This window comes from Helianthus annuus, chromosome 7 (assembly GCF_002127325.2).
Source record: "Helianthus annuus cultivar XRQ/B chromosome 7, HanXRQr2.0-SUNRISE, whole genome shotgun sequence".
Lineage (NCBI taxonomy): Eukaryota > Viridiplantae > Streptophyta > Magnoliopsida > Asterales > Asteraceae > Helianthus > Helianthus annuus.
Window position 1 is genome coordinate 121,646,856 of NC_035439.2, and position 23,478 is coordinate 121,670,333.

The 23,478-nt window shown below is 39.0% G+C and overlaps 2 protein-coding genes across 2 annotated transcripts; one reads left to right on the plus strand and one right to left on the minus strand.

Annotated features, from left to right (window-relative positions):
• Positions 1-16,241: 16,241 nt before the first annotated feature.
• Positions 16,242-18,141, plus strand: LOC110868389 (dirigent protein 17). The gene is made up of 2 exons (XM_022117539.2): positions 16,242-16,361; positions 17,400-18,141. Exon 2 carries the CDS (start codon positions 17,408-17,410, stop codon positions 17,909-17,911), a length of 504 nt encoding a protein of 167 aa, XP_021973231.1. The 5' UTR covers positions 16,242-16,361; positions 17,400-17,407; the 3' UTR covers positions 17,912-18,141.
• An 804-nt stretch (positions 18,142-18,945) lies between these two features.
• Positions 18,946-21,006, minus strand: LOC110868387 (parthenolide synthase). The gene is made up of 2 exons (XM_022117538.2): positions 20,061-21,006; positions 18,946-19,640 (listed from the first exon to the last, which is right to left on the minus strand). The coding sequence occupies exons 1-2, from the start codon at positions 20,976-20,978 to the stop codon at positions 19,035-19,037; spliced, it is 1,524 nt and encodes a 507-aa protein (XP_021973230.1). The 5' UTR covers positions 20,979-21,006; the 3' UTR covers positions 18,946-19,034.
• Between the last annotated feature and the right edge of the window lie 2,472 nt (positions 21,007-23,478).

Sequence of the window (23,478 nt, forward strand, 5' to 3'; positions counted from 1 at the left end):
TAAAGTCAAAGTCAACGTCCAAGTCAACTTTGACTTTCTTTGACTGTAAATAGTCTATTTTCAGTTTTATTTGTATTATGTGGAGTAAGTGTTGTAATCAGAAAGAATCGAAGTAATCGAATGTTTACCAACGCGAACCGATTTACGACTGTGAATAGTAGGAAGTAACAATGCGATAAAGTTAACTAATCTATAATCAAACCGATCTAACTATCATCGAACTCGAATCTCAAATTACGCGAACTTTGGTTGTTATACGTGTGTGTGTGCCTTATGTGTTATCTGTACGTGTTTACCTTATGTTTTGTGCTTTGTGCGGTGATCAATCGAAACTCGAATCGAAACTCGAAACTCAAATCGAATACAATCGAACTCGAACTACGACGAATGGTAACGTTGGGATAAGGTGAATTATAGGTGATTGTATGTAAGATATAGTAGTTGGGACTGAAAGTAATTTGAATAGGAAACTCAATTGTACTCGATCGAAACCGAAATATCGAAAATCGTCGCCCGAAACCTCGAACCAGGCTGTTGATCGATCAGGCCATCCGCTGATCGAACAGCCTAGCCGATCGAACAGGCTGTTCGATCGAGCAGGCTGTCCGATCGGGGAAGCCTGGCCGATCGGCCAACCCTTTCCTCTTTTGGAGCCTATAAATAGGGCTGTCATTGTCACTCTTTACCACTTTTGGAAAGTTCTGACCGACCAGCTCGTGCTCCTCATCTTTTCTCAGATTTCTTCCGATTTCGGTAAGTTTTCATCCTAAATCTTGTACTTTCTTGATCAAAACATGCTCCTACACCTTTCTATCTTTCAAATCTTGATTTCTAACCGTGAAATCATCAGGATCTAAGCATTCTAGGATGATGTCATCATGGTGTTCTTCAAGAATATCATGTTTTGACCTCAATCCACCTTGGATAGCTCGGATCTAACCGATTTCCACATAAACAAGTCAAGATCTATCAGAGATCTAAACATTTACGTGATGTAAAGGATTGAAAGGAGGATTTCCAACTTTCTTTCAACTCTTTTACACTCAATGCCTTCAAGACGGTAGAAACGGAGCTTGAGCTATCCCACTAATCATTCCGATGGTTGTGTGATTCAAGATTCGGGTTCTATCTACGAGGTTCACCGACTTCGGGTTAAACGTCAAACTGACGTTCCGAACCGTTCACCGGCCGGACTTGGGTGATTCCTGTCTGAGCAGGAGAAACAAGTAAGAACGAAGGTGTCATAGTTCAACTCGTTGTCAAACTACCTCAATATAACGTCAAATAATCAGAACAGCCAAGTGTTAGACGAACAGGCCGACCAGGTCAGGATGTTGACCGAACGGTTAGGTTGTTCGAACGAACAGCCCAACCGATCGGACATGTCAGCCGATCGACTAGGCTAGCCGATCGGCTAGCATGTTGCCCCACACTTTTAACAAACTCATGAGGTATGGTATTGAATGAAGTAATGACCGATCGAACGAGCTGTTTGGTAACATTACTCATCAGATCATGAGATACTATGCTTCAACACTTAATCGATTGTTCAACTCGTTCAACGCATTGGGGTGCCACCTGATCGAACATGTTATCAGAACGAACAGGCTGTTCGATGGAATACGCTGCTCGATCGAGTGACAACCTGCTGAGGACTACTACTAAAGTTCCTAACCGATCGGTTAAGCCGACCGATCGAACAGACCTTTCGATCGATCGACCTGAAAGGTAAGTACACTTCAGTGTTCTCAAATGCTACAACAAAAACTTCAAAAGTTCAAACCATCATACACAAACACATCCTACTCAAAGGAAGAAACAATCCACTCGAACAGTCCAACCGATCGAGCCTACCGGCCGATCGAGCAGGCTGTCCGAACGGATTGTCCAGCTGAACGAACAACCCACTCGATCAAACCTGCCATTCGATCGACCAGGCTGTTCGACCCCTTTACACTTGTTTCCATTCTACATGTATTCATCGTTATGCTAACGAACTGTTCAGGCTAACCCTACTCCCAAGCGCTCCCTTCAATCCATCAATCAACCGCTGTGAGTATACTCGATCCCTTTTTGCTTTTAGCACTTTTGGGTGTTACACACGTTACTTATCAAAATCACCATCGAACACACTACGCAATTATTTGAACGCTAACCAATTTGCATGTATTACGTGACTAAATGAATGCTTGTTGATTGTGTTTACACGTGGAATGCTGTCTACCTGCCTTAACGACGTAGTACTATAGTTTGGACTCAGCACCCGTTCACACGGGGGTTGTTAAGGACAATTACTTGCATGGATTACGGTGGTAATCATGTATTGCGAACCGTCTCGGACGGTCAACCCGCAGTCATTGGTATCGATAGATCCATGTCGATAATTAACATGCTTCGTTTTTGTTGGGATTGAACCCTACCAAAGGAACAGATAATAAAAGCCAAAACTGGATCACAACAGTAGATTCAAAATAAGCAGATGTTTGGTTGCAAGTCTCTCCCCTTGAAAGTGGTTTCAACATCTGCTGACCTCCTATCCGCTGATCATGCAATCTGCTGACCTACACCTACTGACCAAGACAAAGTCTGATAGAAGAACTAAAGCTCTGCTGCTCAATCTACTGCCTTGGATCAAGCACTGCTGATCATAACAACATATGCTGGGCTCACAGCAGTGGAAGGATGGAACAGCAGTTTATATTTGGTTTATGCATTGTAATGTAATATCAGTAGTTAGCATAAGCAGTATTTGTATAGATCAGTTGTTAGAGTTTGTTAGGAGGTTAGATGTCACTTTCATGGTGACGTCTGCTTAGATGCTCAGAGGTTTGCAAGTGCCTATAAATAGAACAGTACTCTGTACTGTTCTGTTTAGATCATTCACCATCTTCTTTCTGTACAAACAAACACTAAGCTCAGGCTGAGGGGGAGTTTGCATATCATACACACATTGTAATCAGAGTTTAAAAATAAATTTAATCATTTGATTCAGTGTTAGAAAAACCTGAAGGGAGTTATGGCATTTGAGTTGAGTTACTAATAAGGGAGCAATGCAGTGTAGAGAGATAATAGCAGTCTGTATGATTAATAGCATTTCTTCTGTTTGATTGTGAAAAGTTTGATTCCATTAAATTCCGCTGCACTACTCTTTCATTTGTCCATCTAAATTCAAACACAAATCACAATCAATCCAAACTCAGATCCTAACAATTGGTATCAGAGCTAGGACAGTCAAACTTGATCTAACAATCATTTTGATGTAAATAGTTCAGCTCGAAATTGTTGATACTGATTGTTTGTTCGTTGTGTTGAAAAACAGAGTAAGGTTTAATCACCGATAAAGTTGATTAATAAGTACCTGTAAAACAACCGAAAAGATGTCGCAATCTCAAGATGATAAAAATAACATTGGCTCTTTGTTTAAACCACCTATGCTGAAAAGAAAGGAGTTCAACATCTGGGAGCGAAGGATGCGTCACATCCTCGCTCAACAAAACACTGGATGTTAGAGGTCTGTCGTTTTCGGTCCTCATGTTCCTATGGTGCCAAACGCAGAGGATGCCAAAAAATCCGTTCCTAAACCATCTGAAAATTACACTGAATTGGATTTTCGGAAGTTTGAACTGGATGCCAAAGCGTTTAGCATCATAGCCTCTGCACTCCCCAACGAAATCTATGTTGGACTGTTACATTGTGACAGTGCAAAAGAATTGTGGGATGCATTGAAGGAACAGTACGGAGGAGCAGAGGAGGTTATCGAAAACAATAGGGAAATTCTGAATTAGCAGTATGAAACGTTTTGTCACATCAAAGGGGAATCACTAACCCAACAATTTGAACGTTTCAGTTGTCTCATCAGTGAACTAAGGCTTGTTAAGGTTACATTTCCAAATGCAACCCAAAATAGCAGGTTCCTTAGATCACTGCCAGAAAAATGGGACACAATCGTTTTTGTCACCAGGAATTCAGCTGAATTCAAAGATCTGACCCTGACCCAACTCCATGGTAGACTCCTGACCTACGAAAGGGAGTTGAACCAAAAAAGGAGGTTGCAAGAGTCTGGTAAAGTTGCTGATGATTATTCATTCGGCAGCACAGCTCTGTTTGGTCAGGAAGAATCTGGCAGTAGTAGTAAGGATCAGAGTTATGATCATTTTATTGACATAACAGCTGGGGGAAACTTCGTCAACTCTGATTCTCACTCTACAAATTATGCTTTCACAGCAAATACTGAGAACCAGATGTCAGATAATTTGTGTTTTGAGCTGAATGATTTGCAACATTTTGATCCCACTGACTTAGAGGAGATGGACATATTGCATCAGTTGGCCTTGCTTAGTGTAAGAACAAGCAAGTTCTATAAAAGAACAGGGAGAAAATTTCCAGGGCTTCATGGAAATTTAAGGGGGGGGGGTTGGATAAATCAAAAATCAAGTGTTATAAGTGTAGTAGGCTAGGTCACTTTGCTAGAGAATGTAGGAGTCAAACTACTGGTCCCACAATAACTCACCCTAGCACAAATCCTAGACCACAACAACAAAACACTGTGCACTATACCCAACCAGCACATGTTAACACTGCTCATTATGCTGCAACCCCTGTGCCGGTGCATTATGTTCAAACCACTGTTCCACAAATTCAGTATGTTCAAGCCCCTGTCCCTCAGGCACAAGTGTAACCTGCTGCACCTCAAACAACTGCTCCAACTGTGACACAACCAGATCAGCAAAGCTTTTTCACACAAGGCTTTGTTGATTGGAACAGCATGCCTGAGGAGCTTAGTGATGAAAATTTTGCTCTATATGCTTCTAATGATGCTTGTAATGATGAATTTTGTTTGATGGCATTAGAGTCAATATCAGAAGGGGATGAAGCTGAAGGTGAACAGCTAAGTGCTCAAACAGTGGATGAAGTTGCTGAAGCAGTGGTTACTGCAGTTGCTGGTGAACTACTGCTGGAAGAAAATTCAGAAATCCTGATTGAACCACTGACCGACCCCTGGTCCAAAGAAGACAAAGAGGAAGAAGAACCAAAGGAAGCTGGTGATGAAGAAGAGAGAGCTGATGAAGAAGATAATCATCGATGTGATTGTGCCATGATGGCTGCTGCTAAGGTATCACCTCCAGTTCTTGAAAAACTGTGTTCAGACAACTGTATTATTGCATTTGCTAACATTAAAGAGGTGAATGAAAACCTTAGAGATAAAATCTTGTCTGATGAGGTTAAATTTGAAAAGTCATTGAAAGAACTGAAAAACAAATTGACTGAAAAAGATAAAGAGATCAGCAGTTTGAAAGAAGAACAAAGCATAACCAAAACTCAACTCCAAACTATGGTAGAAAAATACCAAGTTTGCAAAAAGGAGTTAGAGTCTACCCAGATCACCTGTGAAAGGTGGGTGGAGTCTTGCAAAGGGTATGAGGTTATGCTTGAGAAACAGCTTAAAAGCAATGTCAAGTTTGGTATAAGTCATAGAAAATATGATGACATTGCAAGCACTGCTGCAATGCAAGCTGTTTCTTCTGAAATCATACCAACCAACAAAAATGGCCAAGAGGTTAAAATAACCGACAAACTTGGTAACAAAATTACTCTGGAAAGATCTGTGGGATCCTCAACTTTTGAGGAAATTGAGAAATACCAATTTAAACCCACATGGTCTGATGAGTGTGATATCCTTGAAAATTTCAAACCAATGGATTTCACAACCACTGATGGTGTCAAAGCTCCAAAAGCAAGAGTCATTCCTATCAAAGATATCCCAACAGAGGTTCAAAACTCTGTTGCAAAGGAATCTGAGAAAAGGAAGAAAAAAGAAAAGATCAAAAACTTGTTTTGTGAATTCTGTGAAAAGAAGAATCATCTAACAAAAGATTGTTTTCATCTAAAAGCATATGATATAAACAAAACAAGCAACATTTCACTTGCTGCCAGCTGCACCATCTGTGGTAAAAATAACCACAAAACTAAGGAATGTGTGTATCTCGAAAACTTTGATGAAAAGAAGAAAGAGTACACTGCAAAAACATCCTTAAGTTCATCAGCATCATCTGTTAAGTTCACCAAGAAACAACCACTGTTCATCCCTGTCCAAACCGCTGTCACAAAACAGCTGAACCAAACATCTGTTCAAAGGGATATACAGGTGACAGATGCACCTCCAGCCAATCAATTCAGAAAAGGCAAGGAAAAAGCATCATACCAAAGGATTCCACACGTTTATGAGACTTACAAAAAGCCCTCTAAACCAAAAGTGAACAGGCATCCTTTTGGTTATCAACAGATGATAGGTCAAGACCCCCAACAGTGGTTAGAGAAATACATTCCAAAAAATGTACAAACCCTGAGCTAACCACTGTCCATGCATCTGCCTCCATCACAGACACTGTTGAGACCCCATCCAAAGCCCTGTTGGCTTTGGAAACCTTTTTGAACTAATCCTTTACTTCATGTGCAGGGAGCTTCTGCATGCTTAGATAGTCTTTGGTATGTAGATAGTGGAGGCTCCAGGCACATGACAGGATGTAAAGCCCTTCTTCAAGATTTCAAAATCCATGGAGGGGGTGATATATCCTTTGGTAATAATAGTAAGGGAAAGGTTCTGGGGTCTGGTACTGTAAAGTCTAGAAATGTAAAATTTGAAAATGTCAATCTTATTGATAATCTAAAATTCAACCTCCTGAGTGTGTCTCAAATGAGTGATAAAGGGTTTGGATCATTCTTCACAAAGGATTGTTGTAGGATTGTCGGACCAGAAATGGTTAGTAAGATTGAAGCAATAATCAAGAAAGGCTCAACAAAACTTGTTGCTCAAAGAAGTGGCAATGTTTATGTTGTTGACATGTCAAGAGAGTGTCCCAGAGCTGATGCCTGTCTGTTCTCAGCTGCCTCTAACAAAGAGACAGAGCTATGGCACAAAAGACTGGGACACACAAATCTCAAAACAATCAATGAAATTTCAAAAAATGGCTTAGTAAGAGGCTTGCCACAAAAAATGTTTTCATGTCCTGAACACTGTGTTTCCTGTTTAAAAGGAAAACAGCACAAGAGCTCTTTTAAGTCCATTGAAGAGTCCAAAACAACCCAGTGCTTGCAGATGCTGCACATGGATTTGTTTAGCCCAGTGCAAGTCATGAGTCTCAAAAAGAAAAGATATTGTTTGGTTATTGTTGATGACTTCTCTAGGTTTACATGGACCTTCTTTTTACACTCTAAAGATGAGACTGCAGGCATTTTGCAAGACTTTGTAATACAGGTTGAAAAGCAATTTGACCTTCCAGTAAAAGTCTTCAGGAGTGACAATGGCACAGAATTCAAAAATAAGGAGTTGGATGCCTTCTGTGTGAAGAAAGGGATTGTAAGGCAGTACAGCATCCCTAGAACACCAGAGCAAAATGGAGTTGTTGAAAGAAAAAACAGAACATTGATTGAGGCTGCCAGAACCATGCTTGCAGATTCCGGTTTGCTATTAACTTTTTGAGCAGAGGCAGTAAACACTGCTTGCTATGTCCAAAATAGAGTGTTAATCAACTCCAGGCACAAAAAGACTGCTTATGAAATTCTGTATAAAATAAAGCCATTAATCTCATATTTCAAAGTTTTTGGTTGCCGATGCTTCATATTGAACTTAAAAGATTCTATATCAAAATTTGCAGCCAAAATCTATATGGGATATCACTTGGGATACTCATCCACTGCTAAGGCCTACAAAGTGTTTAATACACAGACCAAAGCAGTGGAAGAGACTTTGAATGTGAAGTTCAATGAACTTTCATCACTGAAAATCCCTGCAAATCCTGCAGAATTGTTTGATCTTGAAAAATTCACCTTTGAAAATACTGCTGTCAAGACTAACACTGCAGGTCCATCAGAGGATTCATCACCAGACTATGGATATGAAATCATCATTCCTCAAAAGTCTGCCTCAAGAGGGGGAGCATCAGTTGTTCAAAACAGTTGTCAAAGCTCAACCACTGCTACCTCAACAGTTGTTGACCAAAGTAGCCCCTTAACCACTGCTTCCACCTCATCAAACACTGCTGACAAAAGTCCTCAAACAATGGATCAAAGTCAGCAGATGCTCACACCTTTACCTCCAATGCCTCCACCTTTTGAAGCCACCGCTGGGTCATCAAAGTCACCAGCAGTGGTTAGCTCAGATGATACACATCTGCAGCCTTCACCACAAAATGCCATCATTCCCTACCAAGGAGAGCTAATCTTCTTGAAATCTCATCCACCAGATCAAATCATTGGCAACATCAATGAAGGGGTGCTCACAAGAAAGCAGTCCCAAAACATTTGTCTTTTTGCTGGCTTTCTATCACTCCATCAGCCAGTCAAGTACCAAGAGGCACTGAAAGACAATAGCTGGGTAGAGGCCATGCAAGAAGAACTCCAACAGTTCAGAAGACAACAAGTATGGGAGCTTGTACCACTGCCAGAGAATGTAAGTTCTATTGGCACAAAGTGGGTCTTCAAAAACAAAACTGATGAAAGGGGTATTGTTGTCAAGAACAAAGCCAGGCTTGTGGTTCAAGGCTATAGACAAGAAGAGGGAATTGATTATGATGAAACTTTTGCTCCTGTTGCAAGACTTGAAGCAATCAGACTCTTTCTGGCCTTTGCTGTCAACCACAATATCAAGGTGTATCAAATGGATATAAAATGTGCATTCCTCTATGGTAAGATTCAAGAAGAGGTATATGTTTGTCAACCTCCAGGTTTTGAGGATCCATTTTATCCAGATCATGTCTACAAGCTAAACAAAGCTTTGTATGGCTTGAAACAAGCACCCAGAGCCTGGTATGAAACTCTCTCCACCTTTTTACTCTCCATTGGTTTCACCAGAGGCAGGATTGATAAAACACTGTTTCTAAAATGGAGAGGAAAGGATTTGATGATTGTCCAGATTTATGTGGATAACATCATTTTTGGAAGCACATGTAATAAAATGTGTGAAGAGTTTAGACAACTCATGACAGCTGAGTTTGAAATGAGTGCAATGGGTGAACTTCAGTGCTTTCTTGGTCTCCAACTAAGGCAGCTGCAAAATGGAACTTTCATCCATCAAGGCAAATATGCCAAAGAGCTCTTAAAGAAATTTGATATGGATGATTGTAAGCCATGTAGTACACCCATTGCAACCAACAAATTGGTCATGTCTGAAGACAAGGATGATTTGGTTGATCAGACCTTATATAGAAGCATGATTGGGTCTTTATTGTACCTAATTGCATCTAGACCAGATATCATGTTTGCAACATGTGTCTGTGCAAGATCCCAATCAGCCCCTAGAAAGTCAAACCTTATTGCTGTAAAAGGATATTCAGATACCTCAAAGGTGCTCCCACACTTGGTATCTGGTATCCAGCTGATGGTAAAATTGAGCTTTCAGGTTTTTCAGATAGTGACTTTGCTGGATGTGATAAAACAAGGAAGTCCACTTCAGGAGGGTGCCAATTCCTAGGCAATTGCTTAGTGTCTTGGCAAAGCAAAAAGCAAGCAGCTGTTTCCACATCCACTGCTGAGGCAGAATACATAGCTGCTGCAAGCTGTACAGCCCAACTGCTCTGGCTTCAGAATCAGTTACTGGATTTTGGTATCACTGCCTTGAAGACACCACTCATGTTGGACAGCCAGGCAGCAGAAAATATCATCAAAAATCCAGTTTCCCATTCAACTACCAAACATATCGACATCAGACATCACTTTGTGAGGGATTGCTATGAAAAAGGTTTGATTTCTCTGCATCATGTTCCAACTAAAGATCAGCTGGCAGATGTGCTAACCAAAGCATTAGACACATCTACCTTTGAAAGCTTGATCTCTAGGATTGGTATGCTCAACATGGAATAACAGGCAAAATCCTGTTTTTCTATGAATAAAAGCATCAAAATGTTTTCAGAAAATCAAAAATCCATCCTTAAAAATAGCTAAAAATTAATTTTTCATTAAAATCCTAAAAGTCTGCCATATCCACTGATTGGGTTCAAAAGTCTGTGCAACTACAAAAGTCTGTCCACTGCTGCAAGTCATCCCCTGTTCTCATTTCTCTTGATAACCACTGATGATCATAATTAGTGTTGCATCCACTGCTGAGCTATCTACTGATAGTGAAAAGCATCCACTGTCCTCCATTCCCATTGTAACTACTGCTTTCACCAGTTGTTTTCACAAAAAGTACTGTTCAAAAGTACCGTACTTCACTTCACCAGGGGATGGCATGCGGACAGTACTTAGTGGTCAGACCTTTTGTAACTGTTGCCACGTCAGCATTCACTCTTCTTCTATAAAACCCCCTTTCTACACCCAAACAAGGTTTCACTGTCGAATTGAATTCTGAAAAATTCTCTTCTCAAAGCAGTTTTCATCACATTTCTTCAAATCACTCCACAATCTCATCTTCGATCCTCATCTTCAAAATGATAAAATCGAAATCTTCCGCTTCAAAAGGTGCCTCTCAAAAGGCTACCTCCACCGACATCCCACACAAACCATCTCACAATCTACTGGGTCTTCTCACAAAACCCGACAATATCGATACATTTGATTCTATCCTCGATATTATCAACGCTTCAAAGTACAAAACTTTGTTGACCACTGATGCACCAATTTACCTGCAAACTCAGAGAGAGTTTTGGAAAAATTGCATCCTTGAAAAACAAGGAAAAGATGTCATAGCCATTAACTCTTCTCTGCAGAAGAAAGCAGTCCGAATAACACCGCAATCCATATCTGAAGTCTTTCAACTCGATGATCTGCAAGGTAAAGACTCTTTCCCTAAAAACGAGTTAAAAATTGACTTCATTGAGAGAGGGTATGCAGACACAATGATGAAGAGGGACACCTTAGAAAAAGGTTTCTTCCCTTCTGCAACCGGATTTTTATTTCATACCCTTCTCATGTGTGTTTCAAACAAAACCACCTCTTTTAATGAAATACCAATGAAAATTCAAAACTTGGGATATGCTATTTTACAAGGCAAAAATCTTAACTACTCCAAGGCAATTTTCAATGATTTGGTTAAAAATGTTGAAACAAAATCGTTCTTGCTGTTCCCAAGATTTTTAAGTTATTATTTTGAGAAAAAGTTCAGTAAGGATGATATTGCGGTAATAAACCAAGGTGACTCTTTTCAAATGAACAGCTTAACTGCTGAAACTTTTTCAAGAATGTCAACACCTTGTAAAACACGAGCAGAGGTGCCTGAGCAGATTTTAGCAGCAAACACTGCTCCTCAGGTATCTGCTGCTGAGCCCACTGCTCAAGGTGATCAAGGCAGTCAAACAACTGTCTTGAAACCCACACCTAAAATCACCAAACAGCCACAAAAAAATAAAAATCAAAAACCCACCAAACCCATCAAAAAGGCAACTCTGGAGGATGAGATACCAGAGCAACTGCCTGTGATTGCACAAAAATCACAACAAACCACTACTGCTACTTCCTCACAACAGTTGGTAGAAATATCTCCACCCATACCTGAAACTCCTCCTGTCTCTTCACAAAAAGAACAGGTTGTACAAACAGGGTCACCACATCATGAGGTTCTGGAAGCACTCGTTTCCATCCTCCACAGCCCAATACCCGGGGAAATTCCGCTTTCTAAGCCTACCCTCACATCCCCATTTCCACCAAACACCAAACTACTGTTGGATGCAATTAATTTGAACCTAGCAGAAACCAGTCCTTCTCAATCACCTGTTTATGAGAAAATACCTCAACAAGAGACTGGGCTTGATGTATCAATCTTTGCTAACCCACCAACACAACCTGAGGAGGTTACACCCCTTGAGTTACAAGTAACTCTTGGTGGTATTCCAAGTGAAGCAGCCACTACAAGTGTTGAACCTACAGGTTTACACTTGGACAGTGGTTACATCAATAAGACTTCCTTGGAGGCAATTCCTTCTATAACACCTCTGTTATCTGCCAGTGAGTTTGTACTAACCACTGGTAACATCAAAAGATTATCAAGTGTTAAAGGAAGAAGACCCCAGTACCAAGAAAAAGGGGCATCAGTTGTTGATGTTTGGAGTACACTCCCTACCTCAACTTCTGATAAAACCACTGCTAGTGGGAAATCAGATGATCCCATTAAATTGGGTGATGGTTTAAAGTACCAAGAATTGACGGCACGTGTTGAAAAATTGGACACATCTGTTGCAGAAATTAAAGAAATGCTGCAACAGATGTTAACAATACAAAAGGTACCATCCACTGCTGTTCCATCTCAAACACCTGCTCTACCACCAACAGATGTTACAAATGAGCTCTGGAACCTCTTTCAACCTTTTCTCCATCAACAATTTCAATTGGCTGAGCAACAACATGAAAAACATGTTCAAGAGCTCAAAAAGGCAATGCAGTCTAGGTCCCGGGATACAAATGATGACATCAAGGCTCTTAAGGCCCAATTGCTAACAACCACTAGCACTGCTCCTCCGACTGTACTTTATATTGATAACCTCCCTGCAGATAATGCCAAAAAGGGGGAGAAAATTAAGGAGTGGGTAAAGAAGGGGATTGATAATGGGATGTATCTTGATACAACAACAGGTGCAATGCTCAGAGATATTCCTTTGCCAGATGGTAGTAAAAAGGTTGATGTTACCCGGAATGCACTTGATGATGCTGTCATAAGTGTAAAAAGGGATAGAATGGCAAAGGCCTTGTCAAGGTGGAATGAGGAGAAGAAAGCTTTCATGAAGCTGAATGCGCAGGGTTGTTCTGGTGAAAAGGATGATCAAAATCCGATTCCAAAAGGAAAGCTTACTAGAAAAGTACGGAAACCCAAATCCACACCATCCAGCCTTTCAAAGCACTCTCCAAAAACACTGTCCAAAAGCCACCTACATCAAACCTCCACCCAAACAGTTGTGACAACAACCGCTCCCATTCAAACACACACCACTTCAACACACACCACCACCACTGCCTTACCATCACCATCTGTCCCTGCCCTAAAGCAGAAGACAGCAGATGATAAAACATCTGCTGTAATGACAACAGTGGTTGAAACACCAGTTGTTTCAACAGCTGTTAGTCAAACACAAACCACTGATCCACCTAAAACATCATCTGCCCTTCCTAAAATAAAAAGGAAAAGGGTTGTCATATCAGATGATGATTATCCATCTCCACCACCAAAAGCTTCAAAATCCCAAGCACTTGTCACAGTTTCAAAACCCATTCCTCTCTCTTCAGCTCAACTATACAAACCCTTACCTCCTGCAGGTGTTCAATTTCCTCTTGAACTTGTAACAGTCAGAGAAGAGATTAAGTCCTTCTACTATGAGGATGACCCTGCCAAAAGGAGTTTGCCATCGATTGAAGGATATCCCAGGCCAACCAATATTGAAGAATACTTGAAAATCAAGGCCAAGCAAGCAGAGGATATCTCAATAAAAAACAAACAAGGGAAATCTGATAGAGAGTATCAACAAAACTATCAGTTTCTACTTACACAGGTCAAAGCTTTGGAACAGTTTGCAAAGAATGTATGTCAGCAAATCTCAGAAAAGGCAGATGAGTCCTTGAGAAAAGACTACATTGAAAACATCATGACCTACAAGACATACAAGGGGGAGAAGCACATGTTCAGAAACTGGACTATTCCTGAGCTTGAAAAGGAAGTAGCCAGGATTCATGAAATGATCAAAAATAAAGTCAAGTAGACACCCCCAGAAAAATTCAAAAGGGTTGAAGCTGATAAAGCTTTAGAGCTGAAGAGAATGAAAGAGGAGCTGATAATTGCTGAATATGGGTCAAAGAACTCTGTGTCTAAGTGGGGAGAAGCGAGGGTCAGGGCCACCTACAAGAGTTTGGAAGAGCTAAGGAAGAAAGATCCAAAAGCTCCACAAAAGCCTGACTACTCCATAGCAGAGGTTTCGAAAGGATCATCAAAGCCACATCTCAAAAGAACCACTGCTCCTGCTGGTACTGCCATCTACAAAAGAAGGAGACAAAGCTAGTTAGGTTCTGAAACAGTTCAAGAAATTCTTACTGGAAAAGCCATTGTGCAAACGGGCGCGTTGGTAATGTTGAAAGAAGAATTTGAACTGGAAAAATCTGCACATACTGCTCAGCCAGTTATGAATAGGCCAGCCTCACCAAACTCTTCAACAAATAAAAATCTCCCAAGAAACCCATCTCGCCTAAAAATACAAGAGTGGAAAACTGACAAACAGAACCACGTATTGACTATGGTCAGGGCAGATGGCGAAGTGAAGAAATTTACAAGGGAACAAGCTCTTCGCCTAAGACTTGAAGATTTGCAGGATCTCCTTGATCTTCCACTTAGCAGGGATGAAGATGATACAGATGCCTTAACCTTTGAACTACAATTCAAAGGGCAAATAAGGGAACTGTTGTTGAGGCAATAAAAATCTACAATAATGGAGAGTTTTGGCATTATCTGTTCCAGGGGGAGATTGTTGGGATTGAACCCTACCAAAGGAACATATAATAAAAGCCAAAACTGGATCACAACAGTAGATTCAAAATAAGCAGATGTTTGGTTGCAAGTCTCTCCCCTTGAAAGTGGTTTCAACATCTGCTGACCTCCTATCCGCTGATCATGCAATCTGCTGACCTACACCTACTGACCAAGACAAAGTCTGATAGAAGAACTAAAGCTCAGCTGCTCAATCTACTGCCTTGGATCAAGCACTGCTGATCATAACAACATCTGCTGGGCTCACAGCAGTGGAAGGATGCAGTAGCAGTTTATATTTGGTTTATGCATTGTAATGTAATATCAGTAGTTAGCATAAGCAGTATTTGTATAGATCAGTTGTTAGAGTTTGTTAGGAGGTTAGATGTCACTTTCATGGTGACGTCAGCTTAGATGCTCAGAGGTTTGCAAGTGCCTATAAATAGAACAGTACTCTGTACTGTTCTGTTTAGCTCATTCACCATCTTCTTTCTGCACGAACAAACACTGAGCTCAGGCTGAGGGGGAGTTTGCATATCATACACACATTGTAATCAGAGTTTAAAAATAAATTTAATCATTTGATTCAGTGTTAGAAAATGTATGATTGATAGCATTTCTTCTGTTTGATTGTGAAAAGTTTGGTTCCATTAAATTCCGCTGCACTACTCTTTCATTTGTCCATCTAAATTCAAACACAAATCACAATCAATCCAAACTCAGATCCTAACTGTTTTCCTCTGTGTACGTGCTGGTTATGCGTAAATTATTCGAACTCTATATGCTATTATCAAACTTGTATGCTCACCTTGACATTTATGTATTGACTGCATTTTAACGTATGTGGCAGGTGTTTAAGATGTTTGCTTGCTAGGAAAGCGAGGCTAGAATAAAGCTCTAGAGGCCCCCAACAAATAGTTGTCTGTCAGGAAAAAGCAACTAGAGCATAGTTGTCTGTAGATCTTGTCAGGCTGGGTCTTTAGGAGCATTTGAACAATATTTAGTTTTGTTATGCTTAAATCTGAGTTGTCGGAACAGAATTTATTGTTTGGATATTATCTGTAATATTGTATTTGTTTATTCGGGATACGGTATGGGACGTATCTTTAACTGGATTATATAAATAGTTGTTATGGAAACTTCTGAACAATCTGTTTCGCTCAGTGCCATGTCCCGATGATTCCGCAATCGGTTGGGGTGTGACAGTTTGTATAGAGAAGAAGGAGATAAGAGGTATGTATTGCTGAACGCCATTGAAGCGTTCGAAGAAGCTTGCAGAAGACCTATTTTGGGATTCTAGAAGATAAAAGTGATTGTGACGACAGTGGCGGTGACGGAGGATTGGTGGTGGTTTTTGGTGGTGCGACAGTGGCGGTGACGGTGGATTGTTTTGGCCGGAGATAAAAGTAAAGGGGGGAGGAGATGATGGAGGATCAGGTGGATGATGGGGATCCGAGGAGAGGAGAGAGTGGAGGATTTGAAGAAATTGATGGAGGATGAGGTTTTAGGATGGAGAAGAAGTGGAAGGTGGGTCCCATATTTTTATTTTATTTATTGATTTAATTATCTTTTTTATTACTAAGAGCAATTTTGTCATTTCACACCCACTTAACTGAGAAAACTAACCTACATCCGCTTTGGGGATTATCTGAGTAACAACTTGTCAAACCACAGGAAGCACCAGTGTAATTTTCAAAAGTTGAGAACTAAAGGTAAAATTATACCAAACCACAGGGACTATCTGTGCATTTTACTCCTCTTGTAAATAATATATAGTTTGGTGTGTATTTCGCGTTGTTCTAAACTTCGCACTATATATACACGTTATAACATTCAAGGCGAATTAATTCCAGAAAAATATTTGGGGATTAGGGTTTGTAAACACAATCGACACTACAGGACGAAGATTCGTTTAATTCTTCCGGTATGTGTCAATTCAGATGTTCTAGTAATGTCAATGTATCTATGTTTCCTTGTTAATTTAACTGTCAGAGTTAGGGTGTCAATTCTAATGTGATATTATGACGAAATGTAGAAATTATTGGGTAGGGCTTACGATTTCTTCTTTCGGTAATTTTTTTAATAAGTTTTGGCTTACAATCTGTTAAATGTAATGTATTTTGTGGATCACTGTAGTTGATAGCAGATATATATTTTGTATGTTGTGTGTGTATGCAATACTATGCATATTAGTGATTCCGGAACCATGTTGAAGTACAGGACTGTGAGAATTACATAAGAATGTGTACGGTTTAGGTAACCGCTTTATGTATGTAAAGAAACAGGTACAAGTGTTTTTGCAGTTCCAGCAGTTTTCTCTACTTGGTTTTTTAATAAGCGTTTTTCAGTAAATATATGTACATATATATTCCGCTGTGTGCCTATTTTATTACGTAACCTGCAGTATCCTGATGTAGGACATATGTATTAGGGTATCATAGCTGTCTAGAAGAAAAGGAAACAAAAGAATAACGCAGCGGCAGCAGCAGCAGCAGCAAACTGCTGCTGTTTGGCTTGTGTTTGACTTCTGTTGACTGCTCAAGTAGGCAACGTTGACCAGAGTTGACGAACGCTACTGTTTTAGTGTTCGTGTTTGTGCATGTTCTGATGGTCAACTTGGTCAACAGCAGCAAGCTGCATAGTTGTGTGATCGCTTTCATCACCCTTTACAGCCGAATACCTAACAATGTACCTAATTTCTTACGTTTTGGTATCATTCTACATTATATTTGAAATATATGGCAACCAATAGATTATAGATGGCTATTTTGCATTGATTAATGCTACCCTGTTTCATATATTCGCAGCAGAGTTTTTAACATTTGATGTTGCAAGAAATCTTTTATGTATTGTATCTCGTTCCACCATTTGACGGAACGTTTTATTAAGTTATGAAACAAGGCTTTCTCAGACTGATGGATTATTAACTTTTTGTCTCTACTATCTTCTATTCTTTTTGCAGGGTATGTAATGGAGACGACACTCAAAGAAGACAACACAGACTCTCCAACATCCGGGATCTATGAGATACCTGGGGAGCCCGCATTGGTTATTAATGGGGTGCCTCCTGTATGCACCAGTGAAAATGATAATATTATTCTCTGCAAGGTTGAGAATAACATAGATTCTAAAATGAGCGAGTCCTTTGGTGGGTGGTTTGAAGGTAGGGAGGTTCAGAAGTCATTCGGTAGGAAATTGTTTAATGGAAAAGTTACTGAATTTGACAAAGAAACGGGTTGGTATAGAGTGGTTTATGAAGATGGAGATTTTGAAGATCTTGAATGGCATGAGTTGCAAGAAGTGCTTATACCTCTTGATGTTACAATTCCATTGAAGACATTAGCGTCCAAAGTCATCAAGAAAAAGCAGAAAGATGATAAAAAATCCGGGAGGTCTGTTACTAAACCCAAAATCCGCCAGCATAAACGATTAAGTTCCGGGGTGGAGAAAATAAATGTTAAAGTAAAGGATTAAGCAGGTGCGCAGATAGTTTAGAAACCGTAGCATGAGCCATGAAGGCATCTGATACGTTTTGTTCTCATGTTAGCCCAATTTCTTTCAGTTACCTTTCTTAATTGTGAGGCTTGTTTGCATTGTAAAAATGAAAATTTGCAAGGTTCGCAATAAGAGTGTGTTGATTGAACAGAGGACCAATATAGTGTATGTTTACATAATTTTGTGAAAGAAATCTGGATTAACAAAGACATATATCGGTTAGTACTTAAGTTAATATGAGTTTAGCCATTTATGTTATAGTCTGAGGTTAGAGCTAAAAAAATTACTATCGAACTGGGGGTCTCACTAGAAACAGCCTCTCTATTCCTACGGGGTAGAGGTAAACCTGTTTACATCTTACCCTTCTCCGACCCTAACTTAGCTTTGCTATTGGTGGAATATTCTGAGTATGACGATGAAACGCCCCGCTTGTGGTATGCTCATATAATGTATATATGTGTGGGCGCTCGGGGGTAAAAGTGAAAGTGCTTTAATTTTAACGTTATTTTACTAATTTCGTGAAAATAACGTTAAAAGGGGGGATGGTTAATCATGCATCATGTGGTGGCGTTGATAGCCGAAAGACAAGGGGTACATGCACTAATCGGCGTTTGCCTCAATTGTTGAGTGTTGTGTGCCTTATGTCCAAACAGCCTCTTTATTCCTACGGGTTAGAGGTAAGACTGTCTACATCTTACTTTTCTCAGACCCTACCTTAGCTTTGTTATTGGAGGGATATACTGAGTATGATGATGATGATGAATAGAGCAAATCTTGTGTAGTCAAAATATGAAAGATCATATTCTTTTACCGGCGTAAGCGCTTTCATGTCTTCTTTAATTAGATGATAAATAGAATCATTCTCCATAGACGATAAGTTAATTAATCTATGAACAAAATCTTTGTCATGGTCACTTCTGCAATGTTATGATTTTGACGTTCATCAACATCATTTATGTATAAGCATTAAGATTACTAAAACATTTCTCTAGCTTGCAGTTCCATTCGCCAAATAAAACACTGAATATATAGATTTCTTATTCAAACACTTAGTTTTATACATACAAACCCTTAGTTTTTTAGATAAAAAGCTGATTACTTACTAATCATCCCAATTATACTTTGTGGGCACAAGGCAAAGTGGTACTTTCTTACGGAGAATAAAGGAACCCTCTTCTTGCATGTTCAAATCTTCATTCTTCGCTCCATTAGGAATTTCCCAATCGAACAAGTACAGAAGGTTTGCTAACACAAACTCAACAGTTGCAGGAGCCGAGTTCATTGCTGGACACGATCTTCGTCCACCCCCAAACGGGACCATCTCAAAATCAACGTCAAACTTCTCGAACCTTTCTGGATAGAAGTCAGCCGCATTCTCTCCCCAAGTGCTTGGATCTCTTCCTATTCCCCACGCATTGATTAAAGCAGCCGTCCCAGGTAAGACGTCGTAACCGCCAATTTGACAATGGCTCATGCATTCATGTGGGATTAACAATGGGACAGGAGCGTGTAGCCTTAATGTTTCTTTTACCACCATTTTCAAGTATTTCATTTTTGTTATGTCCAATACATCTACTTTTGGTTTTCGTCCTGTGTGGTTTCGGATTTCAGATTGCAACTTTTGCTTCACTCTAACGCTTCTAGCAATCTCAGACATTGCCCACACCAACGTTACAACAGTCGTATCTACTCCGCCAGTGAGTATGTCCTACCAGCATATTTCATTAGTATCACATGTCCATGTTAGGGGGAATTGATGTTATATGTTATGTACATTACTCCAATGAATATCCTTTACTTGACAGTAAAATGCATAAAGAATAAGGAAAAAAAAAAACGATTCAAAGTGATTTGATTTTGATTAGTATCCAAACTATATTTATTATTTAACCAACACCGCTAATATATCCGATCAACATCTGTTCAGAAAAAAAAAAAAACAAGAAAATCATATCCATGTTTACTCTTTTAGATATAAACTTATAAAGTGATCATTTTGTTGTAATTTCTAAATTGCTAAATGCAACACCCCCCCCCCCCCCCCCCCCTCTTTTAAACATAAATAAATCACTTTAATATATGCAAATAACCTATCCATTTTTGAAACTTAAAAGTATATATTATTTACCAATATAACCGATTTGATATCTTCTTTGGTCAACCGATGGACAGAAGTACAATCTTCGGAAGACAACTCAAGTAAAACATGCACAAAATCCTTTTCATCGTCAGTTACTTCTGCAATTTGATTCTTATGATCATCGATGATCGACTCCATGTATGCATCTAGATTAGTAAAGCATGTCTCAAGCTTATCGTTCCATCCACTAACATAATCTATAAATCGGCCCGCCCATCGAAAAGAATCCCCGAACAATCCACCCAACATTTCCAGGGCTTCATCAACCAACACTTCCCATGACGGACCCTTAATCGGTTGTTGTCTATAGTTGTTACCAAACGCCACCTTGCACACCACCCCTTTAACCGTTGCTAAAATCAACTTGTTTAGGTTTAGTGCAACGTTTGGTGGATGTGACCCTAATGAACGAACCATGCTTTCAATCTCGGACACCAACACATGATTAAACAATCGAGCTCTTTTGGGACCAAGGAACTCAGACACCAAAATCTTGCGCATCTCCCGCCGGTGATCGCTTTGAGGGGAAAATGCGATGTCCAAGTAGTTGTAAGTTAGCCGCTTCACGCCTTTGGACAATGGACGGGAACAAAATATGTGATCTTGTGTTTTCAAGACTTGTTTGGCCATGGCAGGGGAAGAGATGATAAGGTATGGTTTTGAACCAATATGGAATAGCATAACTGGACCATATTCTTTGGAGAGTAGCCAAAGGGCTTGGTGACGAGGTTTACCTATTAGGTTGTGCAAGTTTCCAATTATTGGAAGCTTTGGAGGGTTAGGGGGAAGCTTAGGGGATGTTATGGATGATCTATTTGATCTTAGAGTGTATAGAAACGTGAAGAACATGAAGAAAACTAGTGCGGTTGTAAGAAGCCATGAAGGGAAGACAGTGAAGATCTCCATGTGGTTGATTTCATGTGCAGATTTAATGGTAATATATAGGTGTATATATAGAGTTTTGATTATTAAGAACTCCAAAATATTTAATAATTTCGAGAAACCAATCAACTTTTATTCATTTATTTGGTATTATTTGAGAGTAGTTTTAGCATATATTATTTATGTTTTGTGATTACAAGTTCATATACGTGTAATAACGAATTTACATGTGTAGTATATATATATATATATATATATATAGAAAGAGTATATCGTACATTATGGCTTAACGTACTTCACGTACGACAACGTGCGTGATTTGTTCTATAACATGCGTGATTAATGTTTTCAATATGCGTGATTATTGTGTTTCAACATTCGTGATTTTAGATTTTTGAGTTATAATGTGCGTGATTTTAAAATGAACGTGCGTAATTACCTGTCGTACGTGATGTACGTTAAGCCGTAATGTACGTTAACCTTCCTCTCTCTCTCTCTCTCTCTATATATATATATATCTATATAGGGGATGGTTCAAATGAAAACCACTTTTATTGTGAAAACTCGAAAACTAACTAAAAAAAGCCTAAAAAACATACAAAATTTTTTTTTTTTTTTTTTTACAATTTTTTTTAGAAAAATCGCTACTTTTTATATATGGAAAAAAATTTCAAAAAAAAAAAAAAATTTTTTTTGGTTGTACTGCACATGTGCACTAATACGGAAAGCCTAAACCACTTAACCCACCCCCCACCGACACCCCCCAAAAACCTAAACCCCCCACCCCCCCCCCCAAACCTAAATTCACCCTCCCACCAAAAGCCTAACCCCCCCCCCCCCAAAAAAAAAAAAAAAAAACCTAAACCCCCCACCCCCACCCTCCCGAAAACCTAAAACTAAACCCTAAACATAAACCCGAAAAAAAACCTAACCCCCCACCCCCACCCCCCAAAAACCTAAACCCCCCTCTCCCCCACACCCAAAAACCTAATCCTAATCCTAAACCTCCAAAAAAACTAACCCTAAAAGCTAAACTAGAATCAAAAAACTAATTTTAAGCATCTAATGCACATTGTAGTACATGTTATATTGCACATGCGCACTACTATAATAATAGTATTGAAAACAAGACGACACCATAAATCTTTTTTTATGTCATAAAAAATATGCTCGAATATACTTGAATGAAAGATAAGAAAATTTGTGATCTTATGGTGCCATTTTTGTTTTAAAATGATAACGTATGGAGAAATGAGAAATGGTTGAAAAGTTATATATTTTTTGTTCCAATTTTACCCCTCCTTCATTAAAAGTCTTCTCTCCCTCCTTTTTAGTGGGTTTTAGTTAGTTTTCTAGTTTTCACAATAACTAGTGGTTTTCATTTGAACCTTCCCCTATATATATATATATATATATATATATATATATATATATATATATATATATATAGGGGAGGGTTTAAATGAGAACGCTAAATATTGTGAGAACCGTGAGAACAAATGAAAAAATCGCGAGAACTTGGTCAAAAACGAATCAAATTCAAAATTTTTTTCTACACTTATCATTATTATTCGAATACAATGTTAGAAATTTTATTTACACGTTTAAATTTACGTGAATTCGTAAATAAAGAAAATTTACACATGTGTAAGTTTGCCATTTACACATGTATAAATCTGTTATATTTACACATGTGTAAAAAATCTAAAAATAGTGATTTTGAAAGGAGAAATGAATTATTTGATGTTGTAAATTCTTTTTCTGATGGTGTATCTTAATTACAATGAGGTTTGTATTAAAAAAATTGGTTTTGATTGGTTTTTTCATTCGTTCTCACGGTTCTCGCAATATTTAGCGTTCTCAAGATAACCCTCCCCTATATATATATATATATATATATATATATATATATATATATATATATATATATATATATATATATATATATATATATATATATATATATATATATATATATATAGTAGGGTTCGCACGGAAAGTGTGTTTTTCCTAGAAAGTCTAGGAAGCGATCTGGTCCATCCGATTGGTGTGTTTAAGGGTTGAGATTAAATCAATGGCAATCTTGTAATATTTGAGTTTAATTAATTGATTGTTATAAATGAGTAGGGGCAGTTTTGTCAATGGCCGTGTTTTAAATCAATTAGATAACCGCCCAGTTTCTAAATTCAAGCGATTTTCCCACTTTCTCTCTCCAAACCCATCTTGGAAACCCCAATCCCTACCAAAAATAACTACAATCATCAAAGAAGAAAACTTTAGAAACGATGGAGAGCACCGGATCAAATTAAAACACTTCTCCATCTCCACCATCTCCGAGTTCATCATCACCATTCAAATATTGTTCTTATCATCTCCGTTTTCTTGACGATGTGTTTTAACAGCAAGCAAATTAATACAGTTGTGTTTTAGCAGCAAGCAGATTCATACAGTTGTGGTTTAGCATCCAGATTCATACATATGTGTTTTAACAGCAAGCAGATTCATACAGATGTGTTTTAACAGC